Below are 26,422 nucleotides of genomic sequence, written 5' to 3' on the forward strand. Positions count from 1 at the left end.
GCTCTCTAGCAACACAATGTACCGTTTCCATACATAGATAATTATATCTGTATGCTGCCTTTCCACAGTTCCAACCATGCTCAAGGCAGCTTACAACATGAAAAAAGACATAACTGAAATATCACAAAAGTAGTCATAAGCAATAAATAAAAACATCAAAAATATGCAACCAAACTGAACAATTCCCACATCAATTATCAGATGTCAAATAAAGATACCAACAGCAACAAACCCCTCCAACAACAAAAAACAACAACACACCAAACAACAGCCTAGCCCAAGAGTCCGCTCGGCAGCCTCAGCTTTTGTAGCTGGAGTCAGTCTGCCCCCCCCCCCCCAGGCCAGGTGGAAAAAGGCCTGCAAGGCAGGGAGCAGGTCTTCCAGGGCTCACAGCCAAGAGGGCATTGTATCAAATCTGATACCTTAACATGCAATCAAACCCAGTAAATTAATTGAAATATTTGTGTAAAAATTCCTGTTGCAACTGGAAGTTGGCAACGCTTAGGAAATGAATACCACAGTCTTCTCCACTCTTAGAGCCAAGTTTGCCATCATCCCTGCATTGTGTAAGAGTGTGAAGAAAACCAAATGGGTAAGCTACAAAATGCTATAGTCAACATGGTGCCCTCTGTATATTGAGACTCCAACTCCCATAAGCCTCAGCTAGCATGGCCAATAGTCAGTAATAACTTGAGTTTTAGTCTATTAAGATCTGGAAGGTACCATGTTAGCTATCCTTGGTACAAATGAATCTGCTATTGTGATTTAGCAATAAAGTTAATTATATGCACATATCTGCTTGAATGTTAGCACAGCTAATTCATATAAAAGAAGACCCAAAATATTCCATTCGCAATAGAATAATGAAATATATACCTTTCTGAAATCAAAGAGCACCTATCAGTTCTAAGCCACTTCCATACTTCATATGTCAAGCTCAGGTACTCAAGAATCGTTTGGACAAATGGTTAGCAGCCAATGATAGAAGAACAACATAAAGTATTCCCTTGGTCTTTCTCTACCAACAGCTCTAATATAAACTTACCTAGATGTATCTCAAACTGGTACAAGTTCACTGTGGAACACAAATGCGCACAGAATCTCATCCATCCCTCTTTCACGCATCCCGCTAAGCTCCCAACTCCAACCTCCCTTAATGCTGCAATCGCTAAGCAGCCCAATGCTTAAGTGTATGGCACCAGTTTCTCATTTTTATTTATTAAACCTTTGTATTGCCCACCCATCACCAAAAAGTTCCTTGGGCAGGTTACAAAGCAGAAAAGAACAATGTCACAATTGATACTAATTTTAAAAACAACCCAAGAGTCACTAACACAGGGACAATGTAGAATTACTTTCAAAGGGTAACCAACAAGCAGAATCCCCAAAAGGTTGGACAAAAAGGTGCTCCTTAGCATGTCCTGTAAATCTATAGAATTGGCACCAGGTACACATCTGAAAGGCAGGGAGTTTTGGAGTCTGGGTGCCACCACAGAAAAGGCCCTTTTGCACACAAACACCCCACAAATCTCTAGGTGGTATTGTTAACCTCCCCGGCTGACCTTAGCTCCCAGATTGGTTTCAGTCCTTTGAAGATAGATATTTGCCTAATATCCCAAAATAAGAAAATTTAATGACTTGTCTAGAATAAAATGCATAAATTAGCATCTATTATCACTTAGCTACAAGAGACAGCACATGCACCAATTTAGCATGTACACCAATTAATTGTAGCTAGGATGCGTTTATTTTTTCTTAAAAGTCATTCTAGATCAGTAGTGGGGAACTGTTCCCTTCCTCCCTGGACAGCTTTATCACACTTCTTTTTCTGTAGCTACAGGGCAAACTCTTATGCAATGCCAAAGACAAAGCACACAAAAAGAGGGTGTTCATTTGCATGTGCTGATTGATATGTATAGCTGCAAAACTAGAAAAAAAAATCACTGTAATTTAAATATTACTTCTCGCCATAATGAGAAAGACTGTGACCAGGGGATTTCTGTGCTAGCTCAGTGATGCTGACAGGCAACTTCAAGGTCTCTGACCTTCTTTCTTAGAGTTTTTATATTTTAAAAGCATTTGGACTGGACAGCCCTTTAAATAGAGGACTGTCCTTCAACAGCACTTTAAATTAGGGAACAGTCCCCTTTAAAGTAGGGCACGTTACCACCCGTTATCGGACACCGACACAAATGTATTGTTTCTGATCACAGGTGACAATCTTTTATCCAGCTTTAAGCGATAGTCATTTGAGCACCTAAAGAGTCGATACATTTTAATAGGCAATTCCCAATATCATATAGGTGGATCCAAATATCATACAGTGGTACCTCGGGATGCGAACGGGATCCATTCTGGAGCCCCATACGCATCCTGAATAGAACGTAAGATGCGTCTGCGGGTTGCGTTTTGCCGCTTCCACGCATGATGTCATTTTGAGCATCTGCACATGCGCGAGCGGCGAAACCCGGAAGTAATGCGCTCCATTACTTCCGGGTTGCTGCGGAGCGTAACTTGAAAACGCTTAACCTGAAGCACATTCAACCTGAGGTATGACTGTATGTTGGATTCGGAGAGGGCTGAGGGGCACTGTGGCCCTCCAGATCTTAGTGAACTCACGATGCTCATCAGCCCTATGCAGCATGGTCACTATTAAGGGATGATGTGAGTTGTAGTTCACCAACATCTGGAGAACCAAATGTCCCTTACCCATGGAAGAGGAGCTACAAAGTGTGACAGCGACATTGCAATCCTCTGCATGTTTACTGAAAAGGAGACCCTCCTGCTGTGTCCAGTGGGGATCACTCCCTAGCAAGTGTTTACGATTGCAGCTGGACCTAAATGCAAACTTGGGAGATATAGGGAGGAAGTGAAATATTCGGAGTGGCAGCTTTAAGACCAAGAAAAGGGTACCTATCCAAGACACTGCCAAGAAGTGATTCAGGAGAAAGACACTCAGTACCAGTAGGTTTACAGAAGTCCAAGTGTGTTGGCGCAAACTGGAAAGTAAGAAAAGGACATTACAAGAATGATTTTGAGAACTGCTTCGTTTTGGTCTCCGATTTCCCCGCCTCCTTTTTTCTTCTGAGAACTTGCCCACCAGGTGGGTCTTTGCAACCCTTATATAAATATTTCAACTCTAATAGCTTTAAACAGACTTCACTTTGGAGTCTGGATGATCTTAAAACTCATTCAAACTTTATTCTCACAATGAAGTTTGAATTAGGATTTTGTAAGTTTATATTTCACTTGCAGTAGGCTTCAAGGGCATGGTATCTTCTGACACTGCCTTCCCTAGTATTCCAACAGACATTACATGAAACAGACTGGTCCCTAATATAAATACTGACAATTTCCTGAGAGGCAATAATTTTCAAAAAGCTTTAACAACAAAAAATAAAGTGTCTTTATTGCCAACGGCCAGGGACATCTATTTTAAGTCATTTGAAGTATTCACCTTATTTGGCCAATATTGTTCAGCATATTCAAACTTTCAACCATGAAAAGAGAGAGGAGGGAAAGAAGCTGCTACTCTAAATGTACTCTCTCCAGTTTAGAGGTCAGCAACTGCTGGCCCTCCCAAATGAAAGAGACGAGGCAGGAAGAGAGGAGAGATGAAGCTGTGGTAATGGGACGTAACAGGGAAGACTGGTAGGGCAAAGGAATTATGAAATTTTCCCCACTGCCCTGGCTTCTCAGACTCTGGCCTGGTTCCCATATCATGGTAAGCCAAACCTGCCTCGCTCTTCCCTAATTCCTTTAGATCAGCACGGTTCGGCAGGTAATCCTAGGTCTGGCTCAGCGTGATGTGCAAACCCGGGATTGTGGTTAAGCTCTTTCCTCTTTAAGCACAATCCGTAGTCCAGAATAGACTTTAAGGAGTATGAGTTTATCCACAATCCCATATTCAGACGACGTGCTAAGACAAACCTTGGCTTAGCTGCCACTCTTTGCCGAGCTAGAAGAACCAGGGAGGAGGAAAAGTGGCCAAAATCTTTGCCCCAGAAGCCAGCTGAACCATTATGTTCAAACATGGCCCCTATCTCACTCCGACGAAACCAGCTGCTGACCAGTTTTAAAGAAAGTGGCTCAAGGACAGCAATCTAAACCACCTGAAGCAAAATTCTCTGCACACTCCCTTGGGAAACCAATGAGAATTTCTTCAGAGTTAACACGCACAGGATGGGGACTATTAACGTGAACAGTCCCATAAGTTTCAGAGACGCTACTGTGTCTTTGAGGAGGGAAGTCCTACTCCTTCTACGCAAGGTCATGCTCTATATGCTTGGAACAATTAATGTACACAACCTCACACAATTATTGGATCAGAATCCCTACTTCACCCAACAGCAGGTGATGGAAGTCCACCCTTTTGGCGACCCCATGAATACAGCACTCTTTTGTTAAGGTCTAACCAAGACTCTCAAAGACGAGCGCGGTACACTATACAGAAGCAAAGGGGGAAGAAGCAGAGGTTATGCTTCCTCTTTTCAGACTTCTGGCGCTATGTGCAAAGGAGTAACTTGCCCTTTCTCCCTTGCTGAAATAATCTGGGGCCATGAATCTCACCATGTGGAGAAGCTAGAGTTCCTCCCACCCTTTGTATGGTGCACACAATGAAACCATGTGCACTGTTGTCTCCTGCCTATTTCCGCCATCCTGTAATGTGTGAAATCATCCTAAGTCAGGCATGGCCAAACATGGCCCTCCAGCTGTTTTGGGACTACAATTCCCATCATCCCTGACCACTGGTCCTGTTAGCTAGGGATGATGGGAGTTGTAGTCCCAAAACAGCTGGAGGGCCAAGTTTGGCCATGCCTGTCCTAAGTGATTCTCAATACAGTAAGCCCACAATTTACGTCAGGGGTTATGTTCCGTTGATATAAAGCCTAACGCCAAAACTACACATAGTCAAAACCCAGTGCTTTTTTCTAAAAAAAATGTTTAAGGGGTACTCTCATTTTCCTACACATATTGAAATACTGCTCCTCAATAAGGCCAAACTTAGATTCACAAAATGTTTAGGGGTATGCGTATCCCTAGAAAAAAAGGATTGTCGAAACCCATTGGGTTCAATGGCGGATGGGATTGCCAGTATCATTTTCCTGGAACCTCATCCTCCCCCCCCCCTATTTTATTTTTTTAATTTGCCACATGCATAAAGCTGAATGCGCACAAGTTAAACGCGCATAAATTGTGGGCTTACGGTATTCAGCTTTAGTCCAATCCTACTACAGTTATACCACAGTACTGTGTAGAAAACAGACAGCTTTATTTGAAGCACAAATCCTCATTCTTTTATTTAGATACCAACATTATCTTCCTTCATATTACATGATAATTAACCACACTCTGGGCAGGGGCCATTGAGAGCATATTCAAAACAAGTTATACGGTAGCTTGTACAAAAGGGGGTGAGCTTGGAAAAGACAGTAGCCCCCATGATCCATTGTAATGGATTGCTTTGAAGTCATTTTTCCACCGGTAAAGTAATTTTTAGCCTCCCAATTCCTCCTCCTGACCTGTCCCATAATTTGCTCAACCTGCCCTTTATTTTGCCCGACCAAAGCCCTACAGCCACCCCAGGTTCCCCATTTCTGACTTACACAATGAACGAACCAGATTTTTCAAGCCAGTGTCTCCCACTCTGTTTTTCATTTGGTACTCTCTTCTGTTTATACTTTTACCCATGGAAATATGCAACTGCTACTCATCTAGTTTATTTGCATATCAGTCCTGTTCATGGCCATAATATTTATATAGTACTCTTGACTGAGGACAACGCCACCAGGCCTTTTGCTGTTGCTGCCTATGGCTCAGTGGGATAAAAGGAACGAGAGCCAATTTAAAAAGCTAAAGTGCCTGGTTGTTTTAATTAACCCTCCTAGAAACATATGAACGTCTAAATTTAGAGTTACAGTTTTTATATTGGGTGTCATATTGAGATTTAATAAACTGCATAAAATGTAGTGCTTAAGTGTATTAGATAACAAAAAAAAAAAAAAAATGTTGAGGTCAACTTCATTCAGCTTTGATAGTAGAAAGCCAAGATGGGCTGGGGAGAGATTCTTCCCTCAGTAACATAAAATGAAGTCAGAACAGTGGCAAACCAAGCAGTTAGTTTATATCATATTTTTCCTTCTTCTCCCAGGAGTAATATTTATATTATGCATTCAATCACAGAGGAATTGTCACTGCAGTAATCAGGAGGTTGCAGGCATTAAACTGTCAGGAGAAGTAGGTGGTAAGAGATGGGGCCATCAATCATGGAGGATAGATTACGTGTGTCAGCCAAGACAAGACGACTTCAGACCTAAATCCACGCGCATTCTTGTAAGCCCAATTGCAGTCAACTAGATTTATGAACATGCAAATGAGTTCAGGCCCACAGCCTAAAATAGCTGGAAACAGAATTTTTCAACATTTGGTCAAAAGTTGTGGATAGTCACGTGCTGCAAATGGAGAACTGAACGAACTGACTGTATAGGCTCTGCTGAAGGACTCCCAATGAAAAACAGAGACTAAAAAAGCTGATTAAGAGCACCATTTTGATCAGCCTCTGAAGGCATAGGCTTACACATTGCAACACCTAAGAAGTGCTCCACCAGATCAGACTGTCTAGTTCAATATCTTGTTCCTCACAGTGGCCAACCAAATGCTTCTGGAATATTCCAAGGAGGGCATGAAGACAATAACCCTCAGGAAGCCTGAGATGACCCTTGGGGCAGTCCCCCCCTCTATCCACCCTTCCCTGTGCCCTGAAGCGAGTGAAGCACAGCGAACCTATGCCATCAACTCCTAAAGAGACTATCAGCTGGCCTGAGAGAATTGTCGCTTGGCATCTTACGCCATTTATTTGTTTTGCTATTTTAAATCTTTTAACTGCCTTAGGTGCCTTGGCAGAAAGGTGGTATAAAAACAAAATAAGTACATGAAATAAATACAATAGTATTCATTGATAGATCCATCCTTCATTCATCTGTCTAAACGGCTTTCATAGCTAACAGCCTCCTCGCCATGTTCATTTATGAAATTCGCTGCCATTATTTAGTTCCGCGTTATGTACTTTGTCCGCTCTTATCTTCTGCCAGTCAGTTTCATTGGATGAACTCAAGTATTATGAGAGAAGGAAAGAAACTTCTCTTTATCACTTCCTTCACGCCATGTCCAATTTCATAACCCTATACCATACCCCCATATTAGCCACTATTTTCCTCAACTGAAGTATTGTAGCTTCCCCTCAAAGGGATGGTGCCCCGATCATTTTCATAGCCCTTTCCTGCTTTTTTCTCTAACTGTATGATATCCTTTTGGGGTTGTGGCAACCAGAACAGCACAGAACATTCCAACACATTTGGCCACATCATAGATTTGTACAAGGACATTCCAATATTGACAGTTTTGTTTCTGATCCCTTCGCTAGTGATCTCCTAAATGGAATTTGCCTTTTTCACAGTCGCAGCTCACAGGGTTGACATCCTCAGCAAGCTATTCCTATTAATCTATTTGCTGGTTGACTACTTCAAGTTCAGACCCCATCAGCATATATGCCAATATATATGCTGTGTCAAGATTATTTGCCTCGAGGTGAATCACTTTACACTTACGTATATTGAACTGTTTTTGGCATTTTACTGCCTATTCACCAAGCTTGGAGGGATTGTTTTGGAGCCCTTCATAGTCTGCTTGGGCTTTCACCACCCTGAATAATTCGGTATCGCCTGCAACCTTGGACACCTCCATACTCATCCTTATCTCTAGGTAATATCCGAAAAAGTTAAAAGCACCAGTCGCAACAGAGATTATTTGGGAAGTCATTTCTCGTGTTCACAGAGCTCCCAAATGTTATGTCCATTATGTCTCCAACCCCTTTAAACATACAGGCCCAGTAAGACACCCCCCCCATGTGTTTGCCAAAATTGATGAGCTATAGCTCGGTGGTACAATACAGGCTTGGCAAGCAAAAAAGCCAATCCTTGAGAAAGAGTCCTTTCTGAAATCCTGGAGAGTCACTACTGAGGGAAAATTGACAACACTCAAGTCAACGGACCAATGGTCTTAGCCAGGTTTCCTCAACCTCGGCCCTCCAAATGTTTTGAGACTACAATTCCCATCATCCCTGACCACTGGTCCTGCTAGCCAGGGATCATGGGAGTTGTAGGCCAAAAAAACATCTGGAGGGCCGAGGTTGAGGAAGCCTGGTCTTAGCTTCCTATGTTCCAGAGTGTTCATGCATTCTGTCCACAAAAACATGCGCTTGGCCAAACTTGGCCCTCCAGCTGTTTTGGGACTACAATTCCCATCATCCACTGGTCCTGTTAGCTAGGGATGATGGGAGTTGTAGTCCCAAAACAGCTGGAGGGCCACGTTTGGCCATGCCTGGTAAGACAACTTTATTCACTACCTGCCCTCATATACCCAGGATTGTGATGGCTATAGGATATTGAAGCAACCAGGAAGTCCTACCTGTTGTATTGTGGTGTAGCTATTTAGAGCGTCAGGCTAGGATCTAGGAGGTAAAGGTAAAGGTACCCCTGCCCGTATGGGCCAGTCTTGACAGACTCTAGGGTTGTGCGCTCATCTCACTCTAGAGGCTGGGAGCTAGCGCTGTCAGCAGACACTTCCGGGTCACGTGGCCAGCGTGACAAGCTGCATCTGGCGAGCCAGCGCAGGACACGGAACGCCGTTTACCTTCCCGCTAGTAAGCGGTCCCTATTTATCTACTTGCACCCGGGAGTGCTTTCGAACTGCTAGGTTGGCAGGCGCTGGGACCGAGTGACGGGAGCGCACCCCGCCGGGGGGATTCGAACCGCTGACCTTTCGATCGGCAAGCCCTAGGCGCTGAGGCTTTTACCCACAGCGCCACCCGGGTCCCAGGATCTAGGAGGCCAAGGTTCAAATCCCCACTTGGCCATGAAGCTCACTGGGTGGATCATGAACCAGTCACTGCCTCTCAGCCTAACCTACCTCACAGGGCTGTTGTGGGATTGAATGAGGAGGGGGGAGAACCATGCGTGCCCCCTTGAACTCCTTAGAGAGAAAGGGTGGGATATAAATGCAATAAATTAATGTCCTTTCCCACATGTAAGTGGTTCACAATCACATTAAGGTTTCCTTTTCAATTAAAAACTTGATATAGCCCCCCCCCATTGTCATCAGGAACACAGCATAGGGGGAAGGGAGCTTTAAGTGAAAGTTGCCTCCTTGTGTGGTGATCAATGTAAGAAAAAAAGCTCTCATTGGTATCAATGAGATCCGCAATGCTAAATGTGGGAGGGGGAAACATTTTCCACTGATATTGTGGCCGGGAAGGCAAGATTTGAGCCTCCTTCTCCGTGGACTGCATTCCTGAGGTAAATTCCTATAATAATTTTAGAAATCCCATTATATGATTGCTAATCACTTTGTTAGTGTAATGTGTAGTTGGGTCCCAAGTTATTATTTCTAGAACTGACTATAGTCACCGTACATGTCTTACAGGCCCTGTAATACACTGCAGATAACATTACATGAACATACAAATAAAATTTCTTTATGCTTGAAATTCCACAAGCATTAAGATTTGTTTTCTAAAGGCTCTTAGGTTGTTCCTGCTAAAGACAGCAGTATGTTTGGCACTGGAATCGATAAAACAGGATTGGGGTATATGTTGCCCTCCATATCTTGCTGGACCCATCGTCTCTAACCATTGGGCATGCTAGCTGGGGCAGATGAGATCTGGAGTCCAGCAATATCTCGAGGGCCACCTCTGTTGTAAAAGGACACTTCATTTCTCATCTCCTCATTCTTCATGAAGCAAGCCAGGCTTCCATCTTTTATCTGAGCTAGGATGATGAGTGGGAAGAATTAACTGAATCAATGTTTTCTGAACATGAATATAGCCATGGTTGTTCTAAAGGCCACCACATTACCAAATGTAAACCAGAAACTCCTTCACCAATCATTTTAGTTGTATTAGTATTAAATACCAAGCCTGCCACAGTGCATCTACTCACCAAACTAGACCTATTTTACCCAAAGCAGGGCTGCATTCTCGCTCAAGACAAACCTGTTTCTGAATAAACTGCTTAGTCTATAGACTTTCTTCCCAACATGTTTTTTTTTAAAGAAAAAATGTTATTCACACCAAATACCTAGGTTTTGGGTACCTCTGAGGAAAGCATCCCTTTTTTAAAAACAAAACAAAACAAAAACCAGCAATGGAAACCTTCAGTGAATAAGGGCATCCAAAACACTAACCAATCCATTTATCAAATGCCACTCAGGAAAATCAGATAAATTACACATACACAGACACACATTTTCCACATTGTTCAAAAAGCAGATGTTCAACAACCAACATTAAAAAGTATATCTTGTTTTTAAAAAACCCATTGCCTTTAAAAACAACAACCCCCCCTTAACTTTTCCCCCCCTCCCCGCACCGGAGATCAGTAATCTCCTTTGCAAACATTCCAACCTAGTTCCAGTCTGTGCTTCACTTTTCCATTTTTTTTTTTACCTTGAGACAAATGTTTTTCCCCCTCAAAGCTGAAAGCTGTCCAAAAAAACAGGACCACACACAAGCACAGCCCTACCGAGCTGTGCTGATCACGTTCCTCCTGTTCCTGCTGCTGCTGCTGCTAAGGACACACACACACACACACAAAATGGCGGAGGGGGTGGGCTGCTTTCCAGACAGACTTTCCTTTCATGCACTTGAGAGGAAAGAAATAGTCAACTCACACAACCAACCCCCTGCCCTAACACCATGATCTCCTCCTCGCAGGACACACAGGCAGAGACAGAAGGAGATTGTTGCAGACTTGTGGGGTACCCAGCGAATCTCCCTTCTCTGTATCTCCTTTTTTACCACACACTGTAGCCCCCCTCCCCGCTCCCCCCTCCATTTGCACCTCCCAAAACATTACCCTCCAGAATAGATTACAACTTGTGTACAGTCCATCTGGCCTGCAGCCAGCATGGGCCGAACAATGAACTATTCCCCCCTTGATGAGAGGAAGAAACCCACACACACACCCCGCTCCAAAAAATAAACTTCAATTTCAGCAGGGGCAAAAAAGCAATAAGGCTACGGATCAAACCTTACCTTCCACCCAGAGCTCCTCCACATTGGTTTCGAGATTGGCTGCTCTTAATCCCACAGCAAAAGCCCCGAATATCAGAAGGCCAACCACCAAAAATTTCCCACAGTTTTTCTGAATGTAACAGCCCAGTTTAAATAACAGTCTCTGAAACTTTGCTCTTAGCCACAGTGGTGATTTTCTTCCAGTAGCCTTTCCCTGTAAGGCAAGGATAAAGGTTTTGTCAATGAAGGGCCTGTGGAGACTCACACACCACACACACTGTGGTGCATTATTGCCAGTAAAGAACATAATATACCCACACAAAACAATGAGCATTTTTTTCAAGCATCACAATGTGACAGTAACTTGACAGGCCAAGGTATTAGGCAGTCACCTCTACAAAATATTTCCACACACACATATACATATACAGTTGCTCACGTACAAAACAAAATACATTGTGAGGTGGGGTTTCTTTTTCTTTTTAGCTGATAACTACCCTATTCATAAATCAGTTCAGACTGCTGGATTACATCACAACTGAAAATGTATAAATGTACACACTCCCTTATCTAAAGCAGGCTAGTCCTTTGCCTTCTCCCTAAAAAAGCCACTTAATAATAATAATAATAATAAGTAGGTAAAGCGGACATGGAGCATGTGATTTTCAACAGACCTGTCAAGGGGTGGGGGTGGGAGAGAGAAAGAACATTTTCCTGTCCTGTCCTGAGGGGCTTTATGGGGTGGGTGGCAAGAGGAGCCTACTTAATCACAAATTGTTGCCATTATTCATTCCTTGCCTTCCCCGGCTCCTTAAGCCCCCACTTCGTAGTAAACTCTCGGCGCACGTGGTCCACAGCGCCCTTAACATCACAAGCTAATAAGAGTTATTCATTTCCATACGGTTTGGAGACGCTGTGTGATCTGAATTAGGAAGCAGAGCAGCCATCTGTAAAGTTACGACAATATTTGTGGACGGAAGAGGGCAGCCACATGGATTTCTTGCTCCCACCCCCACCAAAAAGCAATAATAATAATAATAATAATAATTAATAATAATAATAATCTGCTCACTGAAATGAAATGATCGGGCCGGGAGGATGCTGTTCACTTTGAACTCCCCGCCCCCCTCGCCTTCGGTAATCCCTGCAAAATTCCCTTTTCCAGAATCGCGAGTCTCAAGGCGCAGCGAGAGAGCGTGCGAACAATCTTTGACCAGAACCGGGGAGATTTAAGGTAGCAATTTGTTTACAACTTTCACTCTGCTCTCTTGCCGCTGGAGGTGAAACACGACATTCGGTGAGATTTCTTTGCTATGGAAACTTGACCCGGTGAATAAAAGCAACGCCTGTGTGTGTGTGTGTGTGTGTGTGTAAAGAGGGGGCTGGGGGGGTGTTAGGTAGGAATGTTAAGTACTGGCATGGGTTTTTTCTTCTCTGAAACTTTTACAGATCTTAGACAGAAAATTAAATCCGAAGGGAAGAAAAGGAAAGAAAGAGATGTGGGGGGAAAAAGGGGGGGGGAGACTCAGAGATCACCAAGGAGGATGGGAGGGAAACCGAGAAACCATCCCGGGTAACTTTAATTAGAGATGTGCAAAGCACAAACACAGACCCCAGGGAAAAGTGGCTTCGAGGCGGGAGGGGAAAAGCAGGACTCTCTCTCACTCTCTCTCTGCCACTAAGGAGCCGCGGACACCCACACACCCCCTCGCACACATGCATAGCTAACATTCTCCCAGCGTTTTATTGGCGACTCTTCCCTTTCAACCACCACCACCCCTTTCGGAGAAAAGGAAATTCCGGCGAGGAAGCCCCAGCTCGGGGAAGCACCTTGGCTATCTGCTCCAAGGCGAAGCCTGCATCACAGTAGCTCGGCCGCTGCAGATATTCCGGATCGGGAGGCGCGGCGCGTCTGTTCCCGCCGGTCCTCCTCCGCCTCCTGCTGCCGCTTCTCCCCGGCTGATCCGGCTCTCTGCAGCCGCCGCCGCCGCCTCCTCCTCCATCGCCGCTGCTGTTCTCCGGCTCGGAGGCATTAACAGCTGAGGCCATGTTGCCGCCGCGCAGCCGGGGCTGCCGCCGCTGCTGTTGTTCTGGCGACCCAGGGGCTGCGTCCCGCGCGCTTCCCCCCAGCGCGCTGCTGCTGCTCCGGGGCGATCCAGCGGGACCGGGGGTGGGCTGGCTCGGGGGCGACGCTTTGCTGCTGCTGCTGCTGCTGACAGACCGCTTCTTCATACCGCTTTGGCTGCTGCTGCTGCTGCTGAAGTCGCTGCCCTAGCTGCTCCCGGCGAGTCAGACCCCGAGCCTTCCATTGCAACATTTCGTGAGGATCCGGAGGTCGCCGCCGCCGCCGCCGCCGCGTCCCACATCCAGTGTGCGAGGGTGAGCGGGGCCAGGCGCTCTCGGCGGGCTCGCCTTCCCCCCGCCTCGTCCTCTCGGGCTGCGGTCGCTCTCCAGGCTCCTCACCGTCCGGCCGCGGGAAGAAAAGCCAGACTCCCCCTCCGGTCTCCTTTTCCTCGCCGAAGCAGAAGGGGGCTTGAAGGGAGCCTTGATCTCAGCGCTGGTGGCGGCGGCGGCGGTGCTGCTGCTGCTGCGGCTGCGGCTTCTCCTCCGTCTCGGTGGGCTGTATCATTCTGTCTGGGTGCAGCAGCGCTGTCTCTTAAGATCTCCCCGGGCTCCCCGTCTCCTCGAGATGCGTGTGTCTCTCGCTCTTTCTTCCTCTGCGTGTATGCAGCAGCAGGCAACAGATCCCTTGCTTCAATAGCTGAGATGAAGGAGGGGAGGAGGAGGAGGAGGTGGGGAGAGAAGGCACTCTCTCCATTTGGATAAAGAGGAGGAGGAGGAGGGGTGAAAGGGAGAGGGGAGAGCGCGGGGAGGGGGGGCCGAGAGAGAGAACTGAAATCCCGCCCCTGGGGCTGTCAGATGGCTTGGGTTTCTGGGCTGCGATTGGCTCGACGAGGGCAGAAATTACTCAGCAAACATGACTATTATTAGCTGCTTAGCAACAGCTCACCAAAGTAGAGAGACCACCCAGGCAGGCGAGCCTTGTGTGTGCATCTCCAACTTCAGGGGAGCCGTAAAGAGAGCCAGTCTTCTTTGCATGCAATACTTCCATTAAGGAATTCTTCTTTTTTTTCCCTCTCTCTCGCTCACTCTCTCTCTCTCTCCCCCCTTCCTCCTTTTTTCTTTTCACGAAAGTGTGTGTGTTAAGCACAAGGAAAGACCGTGGAAGGCGGCGGCGGAGGGGGGTTTAAGGGGGGGGAGAGTTGCGTTTTAAAAAACTAACATACTGTACTGAATTTCCTCACGATCGACCTACTAAAATAAATCTCGGTTTATTTACCCCCCCCCCCTTTAAGAGGAAAGCGGGACCGTGGGGTTGGGGGCAGTGCGGAGAGAGAAAAAGGAGGCCGAGAGACTTTCGCGATACCCGAAGCCTTTAAAAGAAAATCCCTTTAGAGACACTTTGGCCTCAAGCTGCAGCGAATACTGGGAGGTCCAAGATGAATTCCTAGACTTGCACAAATAATGACAGGGGGTGGACACTGCGGTGCGCAGAGCCAGATATTTCTCTCTCCTCCTCTTTTTTTTTTTTTTTTGTGAACCGAAAAGAGAAGCCTGCGTTCCTTACAAGAAAACAGGCAGCTGTATTAAGAAAAAGACCACAATGAAACCTTAATACTTGAAATAACAGATTGAAAATCCGAAAGCAGGCAAGTTGCTCGCTTCAGGGCTGGGGGCGGGCGATCCAGTTTTTATAATCCTTAAGAGCAAAAGTCTTGCTGGCGGGTGCTTTAAAGCTCCAGACCGCTATAGAAATAATTGAACCACCTCTCCATATTTCCTCGTGTTGTTTTTAGCATCAGTCGCGATACACGCGCGCGTGCGCATATATTAAACCGCATGGTGTGGTCTTTAATGTGGGGGTTTTTTTTGCGGGGATAACACGATTACCGTCCTCGTACGTGGTGTAACCGGAATATCATGTTCCCCTTTTATTTTTCAAATGTTTAGTTTGCCCAGAGCGAAATTTCGCCCGCGCGCGTCCTAGTTACTCGACCACCGCCGTCGCCGCGACCCCGAGCAGAATTCAGAGCGTGGAAATTCTGCCCTGCAAAAAGAACGCGAGATCCTCGTGTCGTATGTATGTCCTCCTCCTCCTCCCGCCACCTCCGTGAAGCCGCGTTCCCTCTCTCTCCCCCCTTCCACTTTTCAGCTCGGAAAAGTTACAAGAGTTTTAGTGTTGGTGGAGGGAGTGAAATGGGAGAGTGTTGCTTTAAGGAGAAAGCTTGTGTGTATTCATTGAGGGAAAGACCGGGGCGGGGGGGGGGGGTTTGCAGCACCGCACATTCAGAGAAAAGGAGGCCGGCCCCGGGGGCGGGCTGAGGCTTTCACGTGACTGACTGGCTCGAGGTTGTGCAAACAAGGCTGGGCTTCCCCTCCGCACGAAATCTGGCTGCCGCAGGGCCGCCTCTTCGCTTTAGCGCGCAGAAGGCGAAGCGCACGGGAGTCCAGTCCGGCTCCGAGCAGCAAAGCGGGAAAGGAGGCACCGCGCCGTCCCACCCCTTTCTCCCCCCCCCCCAGGAGAGAAAAATGCCAGACAAGCCATAGTACATTCCTAAAGGAGGGCTCTCCCCTTCACGCTGCCCAATAGCAAGCCGCGACCATTCCTGCTAGCCAATGGCGAGGCGACAGAGGACTTTTCCATTCAGTTCTGCGCTACATTTCGGGGGGTGGCGTTTTGCTGCGCCAGCCGGGCTCGGGGGATCAGAGCGCCGGATTCGCACCGGCCTGACCCTGCTCTCAAATGCTCAGCGGCTCGCTCTGCAGATCTTTCTCCGAAAAGCAGTTGTTGCGGCGAAAGAGATGTCCGGTTATCGGTTCCTCTCTCCGCGCCTCCCCGGTTGGCACCAGCGGCAACCACGCGAAAAAGCGCGCTGGTTTCTAAAGAAGTCTCGTTCCTCCCAAGGCACGTGTTGACTTTTTGCAGAGAGGCAATTGCAAGGCGAGGAAAGCTCCTGCTAATTATAAAAATCCCGTAAGGATAATTAAATTGGGATGGGGAAACTAACTGGGGATTGCATTTGGGCTACGATCCGCAAACCGCTTCCTCAGGAGCAAACAGTTAAATAAATCCCAGTGGAACTTCGACCTTGCTTGTCGACATCAGAGGGTGGTTACTGGTGTCGCGGTGTCTATTGTTCAAGAAGTGGCACTTTTAACCATTTGCAGGCTACCGATCCGCATCAGCCGCTAACGCGACGCAAGGGGTTTGTGGGTTGGTCTGAACGTGACCATTTGTCCCTGGGGAGAGGCTGTTTAGTGACAGAGCGCGTGTTCAACCCTCACTGTCGCCAGATATGGCTCTTGCCTGAACCCTTGCAGAGCCGCTGCCAGTCAGTGCCGGCAGTGCCGAGCTTAGATGGACCAATGGTCCGAATCGAATTGTTACAATACCGATGAGACAAATGCACCAGTCGGTGGCAAACCTTTATTCTGAATGTGGCGGTGATTTGGAATCACTACCCTACCCCAGTTTCACCTTGTCAGTCACTAATGCGGATTAAAATGCCACCCACACACGCGAAAGCACGTATTGGAAATCAGCCTGCGGTAGTTACAGCACGTTAACCAGTCTCGAGTAAGGTACCAGTACTTACTGCCTGGAATAAAATTGGCGTGATGCATGTGGGAACTGGGAAGACAAAAACAAAATACTGCTAGATACAGGACTCGCGGGATAAAGCCGTGTATAATTCCCCGAAGCAACAATACCTAAGGGGTATCCCATAATAGCATCCCTTGGTTGGCGTGCTACCACCGTCCTCCTCTAATTCTCTGCCAGCTTTTCAAGCATCAAGAAATTCCCAGTCCTAGAACAGGGTTTACTTCCGAACTAACATGACCAGGATCAAGCTGCAAAGAAGTCCCTCCCCGGGGCGGAGGTCACACTTCTGTGGCCCTGCTCTCCCTTTTGCATAATTCCCCATTACAGGCTAACCCCTCCCCGCCCCCTTTTCCTTTCCAAAGCCCTCGCCCTATGCCCGTTAAAATGTTGGTCCCCAAACACGACCTGGCGGCTCAAATTTAACAAGCCCTATCTTAATATCCTCCCCCTCCCTCTGCCCCCCTCTCCCTGTGGTCTGGTTAATTTCATACACAAGAGATGAATTACCGAAGGGATCTAATTGGCCTTGTTTCTGCAATATTGTGTGTGTGTGTGTCTCTCGGTGTAAAAGTCTCCTCTCGACGTGGGTGGTCGGAGCGGAGGACGTCTCCAATTTGCCTCCTGGCTGATGCGCACGAAAGCGCGCGGCCGCCTTCCTCGCGAGCACGTTGCCCCTGATCCATCTGTCCTCCCTTCTTGACATTGGTCCGCATTGTTACCTTTAATATGCATGGCCCGCGCATGTAGTTTGCGCCTGGGCAGCAGGATTTGTCAACTTCAAGGAATCGCGAGGCTCCTCCTGCGGATTTAAGGGAGACGGAGCGCTGCCTTTGTGTGTGTGTGTGTTATCGGGCTCCTGCCTGCCGTTCTTTGGCGTCTTGCTTTTTCCACGTGGCCTGGGAGAATGGAGGGACGAGGCAAGGCCTGCAGCGGGCCCAGGCCAGCCATCGCTCCAGCTGGCCTTTTCTTTCTCGCCTGGTTTGCAGCGGGATCTGCATTTCATTAGAAACCTTCCCTTGGCGCCACAACAATCGCCCTTGCAAGCAATCTCGGTGCACCGGGACCAGCCACCATAGAGAAGTCCTCCTAGGTGGCGAGAGAACTTCCAGAGTTTCGATCTGTCCTTGCCATGCCGAAGTCGTAAAGCGAGGCCTTGCAGCATCCGGTTACATTCATAAAAAGAGACGACGTTGAAATAAACCACCTGCCTTCACGTGGGGGCGGGGAGGGGAGAGGGAGGCAAGACGTGAAACTCTTCAAGGAGTTGGCATGAGTGTATTTGCATCCTCTTTCACGGTGCAGCCTGAGCCAATGCGTGTTTTGTTAGAAGAAAGTCCCCGGCCTTACTCACTGGGAGTACAGGTAATTTGCAAAGCTTTAAGCGTGCAGCGTGTTTTTTGTGTCCCTCCCCAAATATCCCCCTCCAACCTATCACAACAACCGAAGAATGAAGTATTTGTTCCTTCTTGAGAAATGCTAAGAGAGAATGTCAGTCGCAGAGATAGGACTGTCACTGAAATGACACCTGGAACAGACAGGTGTGTGCCTCTGTGTGTATTACAGAGACCACCACACCGCTTCTCACCTTGAGAAGAGTCGATCTCCCTGCGTCTTAAGCAATGATTTGAACCAAGGTTGGCCACGGCTCAACCTGTTGGCAATTTCAGGACAACTCTGAATAAGTACTAATAATGAGCTGGATCCAGGCATCCCCTTGAAATCAATGGGGCTTGAGTTAGTAATGATCAAGGAGTCATTACATTTACTCCAAGTAGGCATACTGTACATAGGAGGAGGGATTTCAGGCAAAAAAATCCGGACTGAGCAGTTTTAGATGCGGGTACACGCGTGTTTCTGTGCATGTATGAACAAGGACACGCGTGACTTTCCTAACTTAGTACAGGCTCGCTTTTTGCACTTGAACAAAGCCCATCGCTAACAGACTGAGTGTGTTGTGATGGGATTCACCTTTGCCTGGCGGGCTTCCACTTCGGCATCCTGGGCGGCTGCAGATGCAGCGTCCGCGGAGAGGCTTTTGCAAAGAGCGAGCCGGGGCTTGGGAAAGGCCCCCGAACGGCAGGACTCAAGCCGCCCTCGCCTCGGCCCCGTCCCGCCTTCCTTCTGGGTCCCCTCCTCGGCAGCGTCAGAAAGGGAACCGCTCGAGCCAACTTGTCAAAATAATGCGGCTAATTACCCCTGATCTCCTTTAATGGCAGGCTGCTTCGCACGCCACAAAGGAGCGAAGGAGGGATCGGCAGCGCCTACGCGCAGGAAAGCAGGCGGGTCGCCCCGCAGAGATCTCCGCGCGAGAGGGCCACCAAAGGCCCCGAGAGCCCCGAGTTCACCAGGGAGGGAGGAGGGAGTTCGTCAGGATGGGAGGCCCCTGGGCTAAGGAGCATGGGAAGGGCATCCCAGTTAGGGAGGAGGCGCCCGTGCAAACGGAAACCCTCCGGGCTGGCGAGCCAAACCCCACAGATAGGTTTGTACCAGGGGCAGCATCTCAATTTCCAGGAAAACTTAGGACTGCCTCTCTTCATTCTGAAAGAAGACCTTCTTAATGCAACAAGAAAAGGACATTTTTAAAAGCCTGAGTTTCTAGTCATCAAGATTTTAGTGGTTTGTTTGTTTTTAAAGATGAGAGTAGAAAGGTTACAAGATGGAAAGAAAGGCAGAGCAGCGTCTGTGGAAGATTGATTTTTTTGGCCTGTGCAGCTTTCCAAAGGTACACATAATACCTGGCACCTGGCAAATCCCCCATATGACTGTACAGTGATTAAACTATAGGAACGCTGTTATCCTGTGCATGTTGTAGAGAAAAAATGAGAAAGACACCACCAGCAGCAGCTGAAAGGGTGGTCCCAGATTTAAAAGCAGGATGTATCTGAAAAGGTTGACAGCTATTACTCTAAGGTCTATCCAGCTATATGGACAGTACACAGGTGTATGCCCTCTGCCAAACTCCAGAGTCCTCCCTCCACCTTCCACTGAACAATTTTACCATCCTGAGGATTGGAAGCTCAGGCTTAAAACAATAAATAAATCTTGCAGTGGTGGGAAAGCTGTCCCCCCCCCATCGACTCCAACTCCCATGGCAATTGGTCAGGACTGATTGCAACTCTGGCAATACCTGGAGGGTCACAAATCCCGCCCCACCCCCACAACAAGGTGTCTTTTAAAATGAGAAAAACCAGTCCCAAGCTCTCCTAGAAGTCAGCCTTCTGACTGGGGACTTCCTACCTCTCAAAACCCAGGACTTGGTGCTGACAGAAACTATTTGGTTGTGGTTACTTTGTATTTCCCTGCCAACCTAGCAGTTCAAAAGCACGTCAAAGTGCAAGTAGATAAATAGGTACCGCTCCAGTGGGAAGGTAAATGGTGTTTCCGTGTGCTGCTCTGGTTCACCAGAAGCGGCTTAGTCATGCTGGCCACATGACCCGGAAGCTGTAAGCCGGCTCCCTCGGCCAATAAAGCGAGATGAGCACTGCAACCCCAGAGTCGGTCACGACTGGACCTAATGGTCAGGGGTCCCTTTACCTTTACCTTACTTTGTATTTGGGGTTTTCACTGGTGCTATTTTCTTTCTTAATAAAAACATACATGAAATTATCTTCACACAATAAGCTGTAAGATATGACCAATAGAAAAATGAGTGATTCCGTTGAAGGGCCCAAAGTCAATATTTCCAACTTTTATCTTTGTGTGTCTCAGGTATGACAAATCTTCATTCATTTACGTACACACACCCACACCATCCCCAAATATGCATTCTGGGAAGAGAGATCGGTTTTCCTTTTTAGTCTGAAATTTATCACTGTGAGCCTCTCTTAAGTGAAGGCCAAGAAGAGGGGAGATGCTTGAATTTTTAAGTGTAAGGTAAACAGCTGGTGTTAAGCAGTCAGCTATCTCCTAGCTTTTCAAGAATGAAAGCAACGGAGAGGGAGGCAGATGGTAAAAGGAGAGTCTTCAGCAAAGTGAAAATTTGCTGTGCAGCATCATCAGCGCCATTAAAACTAAGCAGTTGCTTTTTTATTGACTTCAGGCTACAGAAGTGGAATCCATTTGTGTTCTGCTTTTCTAAGATAAAAGCTCTTGCATGTGGAAAATCACAATGTTGAAGTGATGGGATAAACCAATTTCTCTCACCCATACTCTTTTTCTTTCTAAAGGGGACGTTTACTTATTTCTCTCTCTCTCGTGTGTGTGTGTGTGTGTTGAGGAACTGCATTATTCAGACATCGCGTCTTCCATCTGTAGCCAAGGTGTACTGCTTGAATCCATTGTTTGGTTATACCAGACTGCCTCTCATCAGCTGACACAGGTTCGGGGGTAAGGGGCTTAATGTTTTCTTTCTCAGACCAGTCAACTGATCTATGCATTACATAAACAGAATGAGGTAGGAGGACTGGGAGGCCGTAAATTTTTGTACCATTTCAGGGTACAGGTGGAGGGAATCATATTCTGAATGCTCTCCAAAACTTCTCTTTTAGTTGCATTGGAAGCAATTTTGAAAGTGGGGAGGAATATTCCCTTATGCAAAATGAGCCTCATTTCCCAATTCCTGCATATGGTAAGCTAGCACATCAAAAGACAAAAAATGTAATCCTTTTTGATAAAGGTAGTGGTTAAGAACGGTAGACTCGTAATCTGGTGAACCGGGTTCGCGTCTCCGCTCCTCCACATGCAGCTGCTGGGTGACCTTGGGCTAGTCACACTTCTCTGAAGTCTCTCAGCCTCACTCACCTCAAATAGTGTTTTTTGTGGGGGAGGAAGGGAAAGGAGAATGTTAGCCGCTTTGAGACTCCTGCAGGGGAGTGAAAGGCGGGATATCAAATCCAAACTCTTCTTCTACCCTACCTGCAGTCTGAAACAACATAGTCTCGAATTCTAGCACTTCCTAGAATAAGGCCTGAAACATACCTGAAGCAATCATCTAGCGAAGCTAAGCAGACCAGAGTCTGCCTAGATAAGATACTCCATCAGAACCACGTTTATGCAACTTAGGGTTCCATGATGGAAGAAAGGTGAGATATAAGGGGGAGAAACTGCAGGAGATGAAGGGTTTTGTGGCTCTCCTTGCAGTGTCAAAGAATCCCGGTTCTAATCCTGTACTCTGCTAGAGAAAAAGCTGAAGTTACACAGGTCAACACAGGAACACGGGAAGCTGCCTATACTGAAGGCAGAACATTGTGCCATCTAGCTCAGTATTGTACGTTGAGTAGAAATGGGCAGCTGTTTCATTCATTCTCAGCCTTCTCTGCATCCAACGTGAATACCCTACCACTGAACTATCACCCAATGGGTCATAGTTTTCCTTAGAAGAGCTCTTCTCCATCTTGCATGTTCATCCTGCCTCCCATTAGGCAAAAGGCAGGTTTTAATGCCTATGATCTCTGCCAAAGAGCAAATTGGTCACGGTGTGTTTGTGTGTGCGTTTGCAAAGCCTTGCAATGCAATCCCATTGAGCCACTGCTGGATCCACACGTTTACTGGAGATAGAGGCATGAGAAATGAAAAGGAAGTAAAGCAATTCAGCCTCAGCGCCTGCCTTTCTTTCAGGCTGCTAATCTGGTTTATACATCACGCCTCCATCTCTGAATGGACTGCGGCAAAGGCAGAAGAAATAAAAGGTGGGTGGGTGTGATAAGGATAAAATCAGTGTGGACAGAGATATTTTAATTCATAGATTTCTGCCCTGTCAGGTTTCCATCTGCTGCATCCTGAAAGCAATTAGGAAAGGGAAATTTTAAAAAAAAAGGGGGGGGCTTTTTCCCCACTTTCCTTTCCAATACTCCCAGTGCAAAAGGAAAACCTCATTTCCCAGTGCCTTGCAAGAGTATTACACTCCTATGCCACAGTCTGTAAATAAACGAATCAAAAATCAGATTGATGAATCAGGAAAGTTATTTCCTTTTTACAGAACCTTACTTAGGTGTGTGGATGTGTCCATTAACCGAAGTCTCTGGGGATGGCCCCCCCGCTCTGGTTTTATTTTTAACTACCTTGAATCTGTACTGCCAGATTTTTATTTATTTATTTTTTTATAAAAGAAACCCATTTTCCAGGAAGAAAGCCCAGACTGTCCTATGGAAGCTTCTGCAGACAACAGTTCCATTGATTTCTGAAGGACTTGGAACACAGGTACACCTAGTGAACACACCGTGCCCTGTAAACTGTGGACTCACAGTTTGCTTGAGGAAAACAGAAAAGAAGCATGGGAATGCAAGCCCACTGTTGAGAAGTCCCCTGTTCTAAACGGGGTACCAACAGCCAAAGAGGAAGACAAGTTGCACAAAAGCCAAGGTGAGGTTGGAAGGCTCCAGTATCTAGCATGTTTAGAACGGTTCCCAAACTACCCACACTGGCAGTGTGGTCCAGAGTGCTGCTAGAGGACCATGGAGAAGGATGTCTGGGTTCCAAGCCTTGAGGGCACCCACAAATCTCACTGTGTGGCCCTGTCACTGCCTTTGCAATAGGAATAGGAACCTTTGGCTTGCCTGATGTTGGACTACAACCCCCATCAGCCCTAGCTATTCTTAGCCATGCTGGCTGAGGTTGATGGGAGCTGTAGTTCATCAACACCTGGCCAAAGGTTTCCAACTCACTCCCCACAACATCAGCAGTGCTAAAGAAACAGTGGCCCTGTCAGGGCAGGACTTGGGGAGAGATGTCTGTTCAGCAAATTGAGCAGGAGCGTCCTGAAACTCTGCAGGGCTGGCTTTTCACACTTGGCAGTAAATGAATATCTTGCCCTCTGGTGTAGTGGTTAAGAGAGGTGGACACGTAATCTGGGGAACCGGGTTCGATTTCCCGCTCCTCCACATGCAGCTGCTGGGTGACCTTGGGCCAGTCACACTTCTTTGAAGTCTCTCAGCCCCACTCACCTCACAGAGTGTTTGTTGTGGGGGAGGAAGGGAAAGGAGAAGGTTAGCCGCTTTGAGACTCCTGAAGGGGAGTGAAAGGCGGGATATCAAATCCAAACTCTTCTTCTTCTAAGACCATTATCCCCAGAGTCTGGAATGACACAACTACATCCCTGTTTTTAAAAAGGGGAGGGTTACTGATACCCACCACAAACCTCATCTACTTCCCTGCCTCCACTATTCCCAAATGGACTTTGTTGCCATGATTGATGCATTATGACATGTTAGTCCTATGCATGCCACGCCAAGGTGTGGGGAGAGTGTGCTGGGGAGCAAGGGATCAGTTATTAAATAAGAGGTATTCAAACAACCGGTAGGGTTCTCCTTTTTAATCGCTGGTTTTCTATTACCTCCCAAAGTTTGGCTTCATGTTTCATGACGAAAACGTCCCATCCTGTCGAGGAGACAACTGTTTAATCCTAAACGGTAAGCGTCTTAAATGGGACGTCCAGCGGATCACAGCCACTACTAAAGAGCAGCGACCCGTGGCTAGATCACACACGCACACAGGGATCCCTCTCTCCTTCTCTCCCCTGGCCCTGATCACCACGACAGTAGATTGGAAGACACGTCCGGCTCCCATCTTCCCTCTCTGCTCGCTACGCTTGCTCGGAAGCAAGCCCCATTCAGACGTGCAGGGACCCACAACAACCGTGTTTGAGTATCCCTCGCGAAGCCAAGATCAAGCTACAAGCCGCTTACTCCAGAGTAGCCTCAGAGAAGTCGGGGGGGGGGGATGATGCTGCAAAGCTCGTGGGAAAACAAGAGTCCCAAAGTAAGCAACACGAAGTTTGTGTTCAAACCAGGATTGTCAGCAGTCAGATCCACAACTTGGCAAACTCCCCTTTTTGTTTTAAATGCCAGTTAAAGGTAATCCTGGGGTTGTTGTTTTTTTGCGGGGGGGGGGGTGAGAGAAGGCAACCCCAGCAGACACACACACGACTTAATCCTCCCTGAAACACAACAAAATCCAACGCGCTGTCCAGCAATTTTTTCTCCCAGGGAAACAAATCTCTCCCTCTCTCTCTCTCATTCCCGGGGAGGGAGACTCCTCGCGGGCGGAAGGCAGGGTGGCGACCCTATCCAAGCGTGAAAATAGGATCCCCGAGACCTCCTTGGACGCGAATTATCACCGATCAGTTCCGTCCTCGCCACCCCCAGCGGCAGCCGCCCTCCTCGCCCCCACCGGGAAACGAGACGCTGCTGCCTGCCTGGGGGGCTGTGTGTTCGTGCAGTGACAGGAGCGAGGCCAGGCTGCCTCCCCTCCGCCTCCTCCCCCCCCCCAAGCAAAAAGCCATCCTGGGTTTCCTTCCTCTTGTTTCACCCCCCCCCCCGTGCCAGGATTTGCCCCCTGCCAGGAGATCTCTCTCTCTCTCTCTCTGGATCCCCGCTCCCACCCACGGGTGCCCCCCTTCCTGTTTCATTTCCCAGCCCAGAGGCCATTTTCCGTTGCATCTCTTACTCACCATCTCCCCGCTGAGCCCCTCGGTGGGGCAGGGTGAGCTCCCGGTGGGGCTGGCCAATTTCATTCAGTGCTGCCGCCGCCGCCGCCGAGGCAGAGGACTTCGATAGGAGCACATCGGTTTTCTTTTTTTCCTTTCCCTGATCCTTTTCCTGCTTGCCTTCAAAGCTCTCTTCTTGCCCGCCGCTTCCCCTCCACCTTCTCTCCCGCACCTCCTCCCGAAAGGGAACAGAAAGTGTAAAATAATAATAATAATAATCCTCCTCCTAGGTTGCAGGCATTCTGCAGAGTGCTGAGCAGGCTCACAATTGCATGCCTGTTTCTATTAAGCGCTCCATCGTCCTCTCCATGTGGGTGGTCTGGCTTTCTCAATAGGCAGGACCTGTCAGGGTCACGTGATGGATCCGAAAAACTTCACCCTTTTTACAATAAACTCCGGGAAAGCAAAGTAAACCAACGTAACGTGCTATCAGCGCAGACCTCCTTGGGTAAACAGGCAGGCTAGCCTCCCCGAGATGGTCCCTGGAGTAGATCCCAGGCATGAAATTGACAAAGTGGTAACAACAGCCCTCTGCCCCCCCCTTCCCTCCCTCCCTACGACCCTTTTCTTCTCCGCCTCTCTCTTTCCCCCCTCTATGTTCATTTGAAATCATCACCCATCTCAGCAGAACATACAAATCTTCTTTCATTCTGGGGCATAATTCGCTTTAGCCTCGGTTCCTTTCTTGTCCTGTTGAGAATCAGAATAAAGTTGTTGGTTTTTGTTGTTGTTGTTGCAAGATGGGGGGGGGCAGGTGCTGGAATGCAGAGCCCCTTCTTAAAATAAATACAGGGTTGAATGTAAAACGAAGAGAAAAAGGGGTTCAGAGTTTTCCCTCTGCTGAAATGTTTACCCATTCCACCTAGTGCTTGGTTTACAAATGTTGGACCCTTTGGGATTTATTTATGTCAATCCTTGCATTTTTCCCCCTTCTTGTTCCTTGAAAGTTTCACTAGCAAGAAGTCTTTGCCTCCAAAGTGGCAAGCACACAATGCAAAACAAATTGATTAGACCAGTGATGGAAGATATCACTGGTCTAATCAGTCATGACTTTTGTCTGTTTTGTCATTACTGGGTATCTCACATTTTCAGATAGCCTTGGGTTTTCAGAGGTGGAAAAAGAATAAAAACATAGCCTATGGACTATAGTGGCAGCTATTATACCCAGTATAATAACAGCATTATGAAATGGGTGCGGTTTGTTTGTTTTTAAAAGCACATCTTATTTAATTGATTCAAACATGGGAATCAGAACTGTCTTATGACA

General features: G+C 47.4%; 1 protein-coding gene and 1 long non-coding RNA gene across 4 annotated transcripts in view; one reads left to right on the forward strand and one right to left on the reverse strand.

The window, feature by feature from the left end:
• Window positions 1-25,458, reverse strand: part of PTCH1 (patched 1) — a 112,134-nt gene extending 86,676 nt beyond the window's left edge. Inside the window, exons 1-2 of one of the 3 annotated variants that reach the window (XM_083403317.1) lie at window positions 25,120-25,458; window positions 11,090-11,282 (exon numbers count right to left, since the gene is read on the reverse strand). In XM_083403317.1, coding sequence (XP_083259443.1) covers window positions 11,090-11,282; window positions 25,120-25,182 — 256 coding nt within the window. In that variant the 5' untranslated portion in view covers window positions 25,183-25,458. Of the gene's footprint in view, window positions 1-10,501; window positions 10,614-11,089; window positions 11,283-12,898; window positions 13,888-25,119 lie in introns of those variants that run through there. The other 2 variants (XM_083403316.1, XM_083403318.1) reach the window with 2 other exon arrangements.
• On the forward strand, window positions 17,616-25,111 carry LOC310659771. Its single transcript, XR_014502987.1, has 3 exons — window positions 17,616-18,095; window positions 22,781-22,871; window positions 24,013-25,111. It is a non-coding gene; the product is annotated as an uncharacterized lncRNA (long non-coding RNA).
• Window positions 25,459-26,422: the final 964 nt, after the last annotated feature.

This window comes from Podarcis tiliguerta (assembly GCF_965153285.1).
Source record: "Podarcis tiliguerta genome assembly, chromosome: 11".
NCBI lineage: Eukaryota > Metazoa > Chordata > Lepidosauria > Squamata > Lacertidae > Podarcis > Podarcis tiliguerta.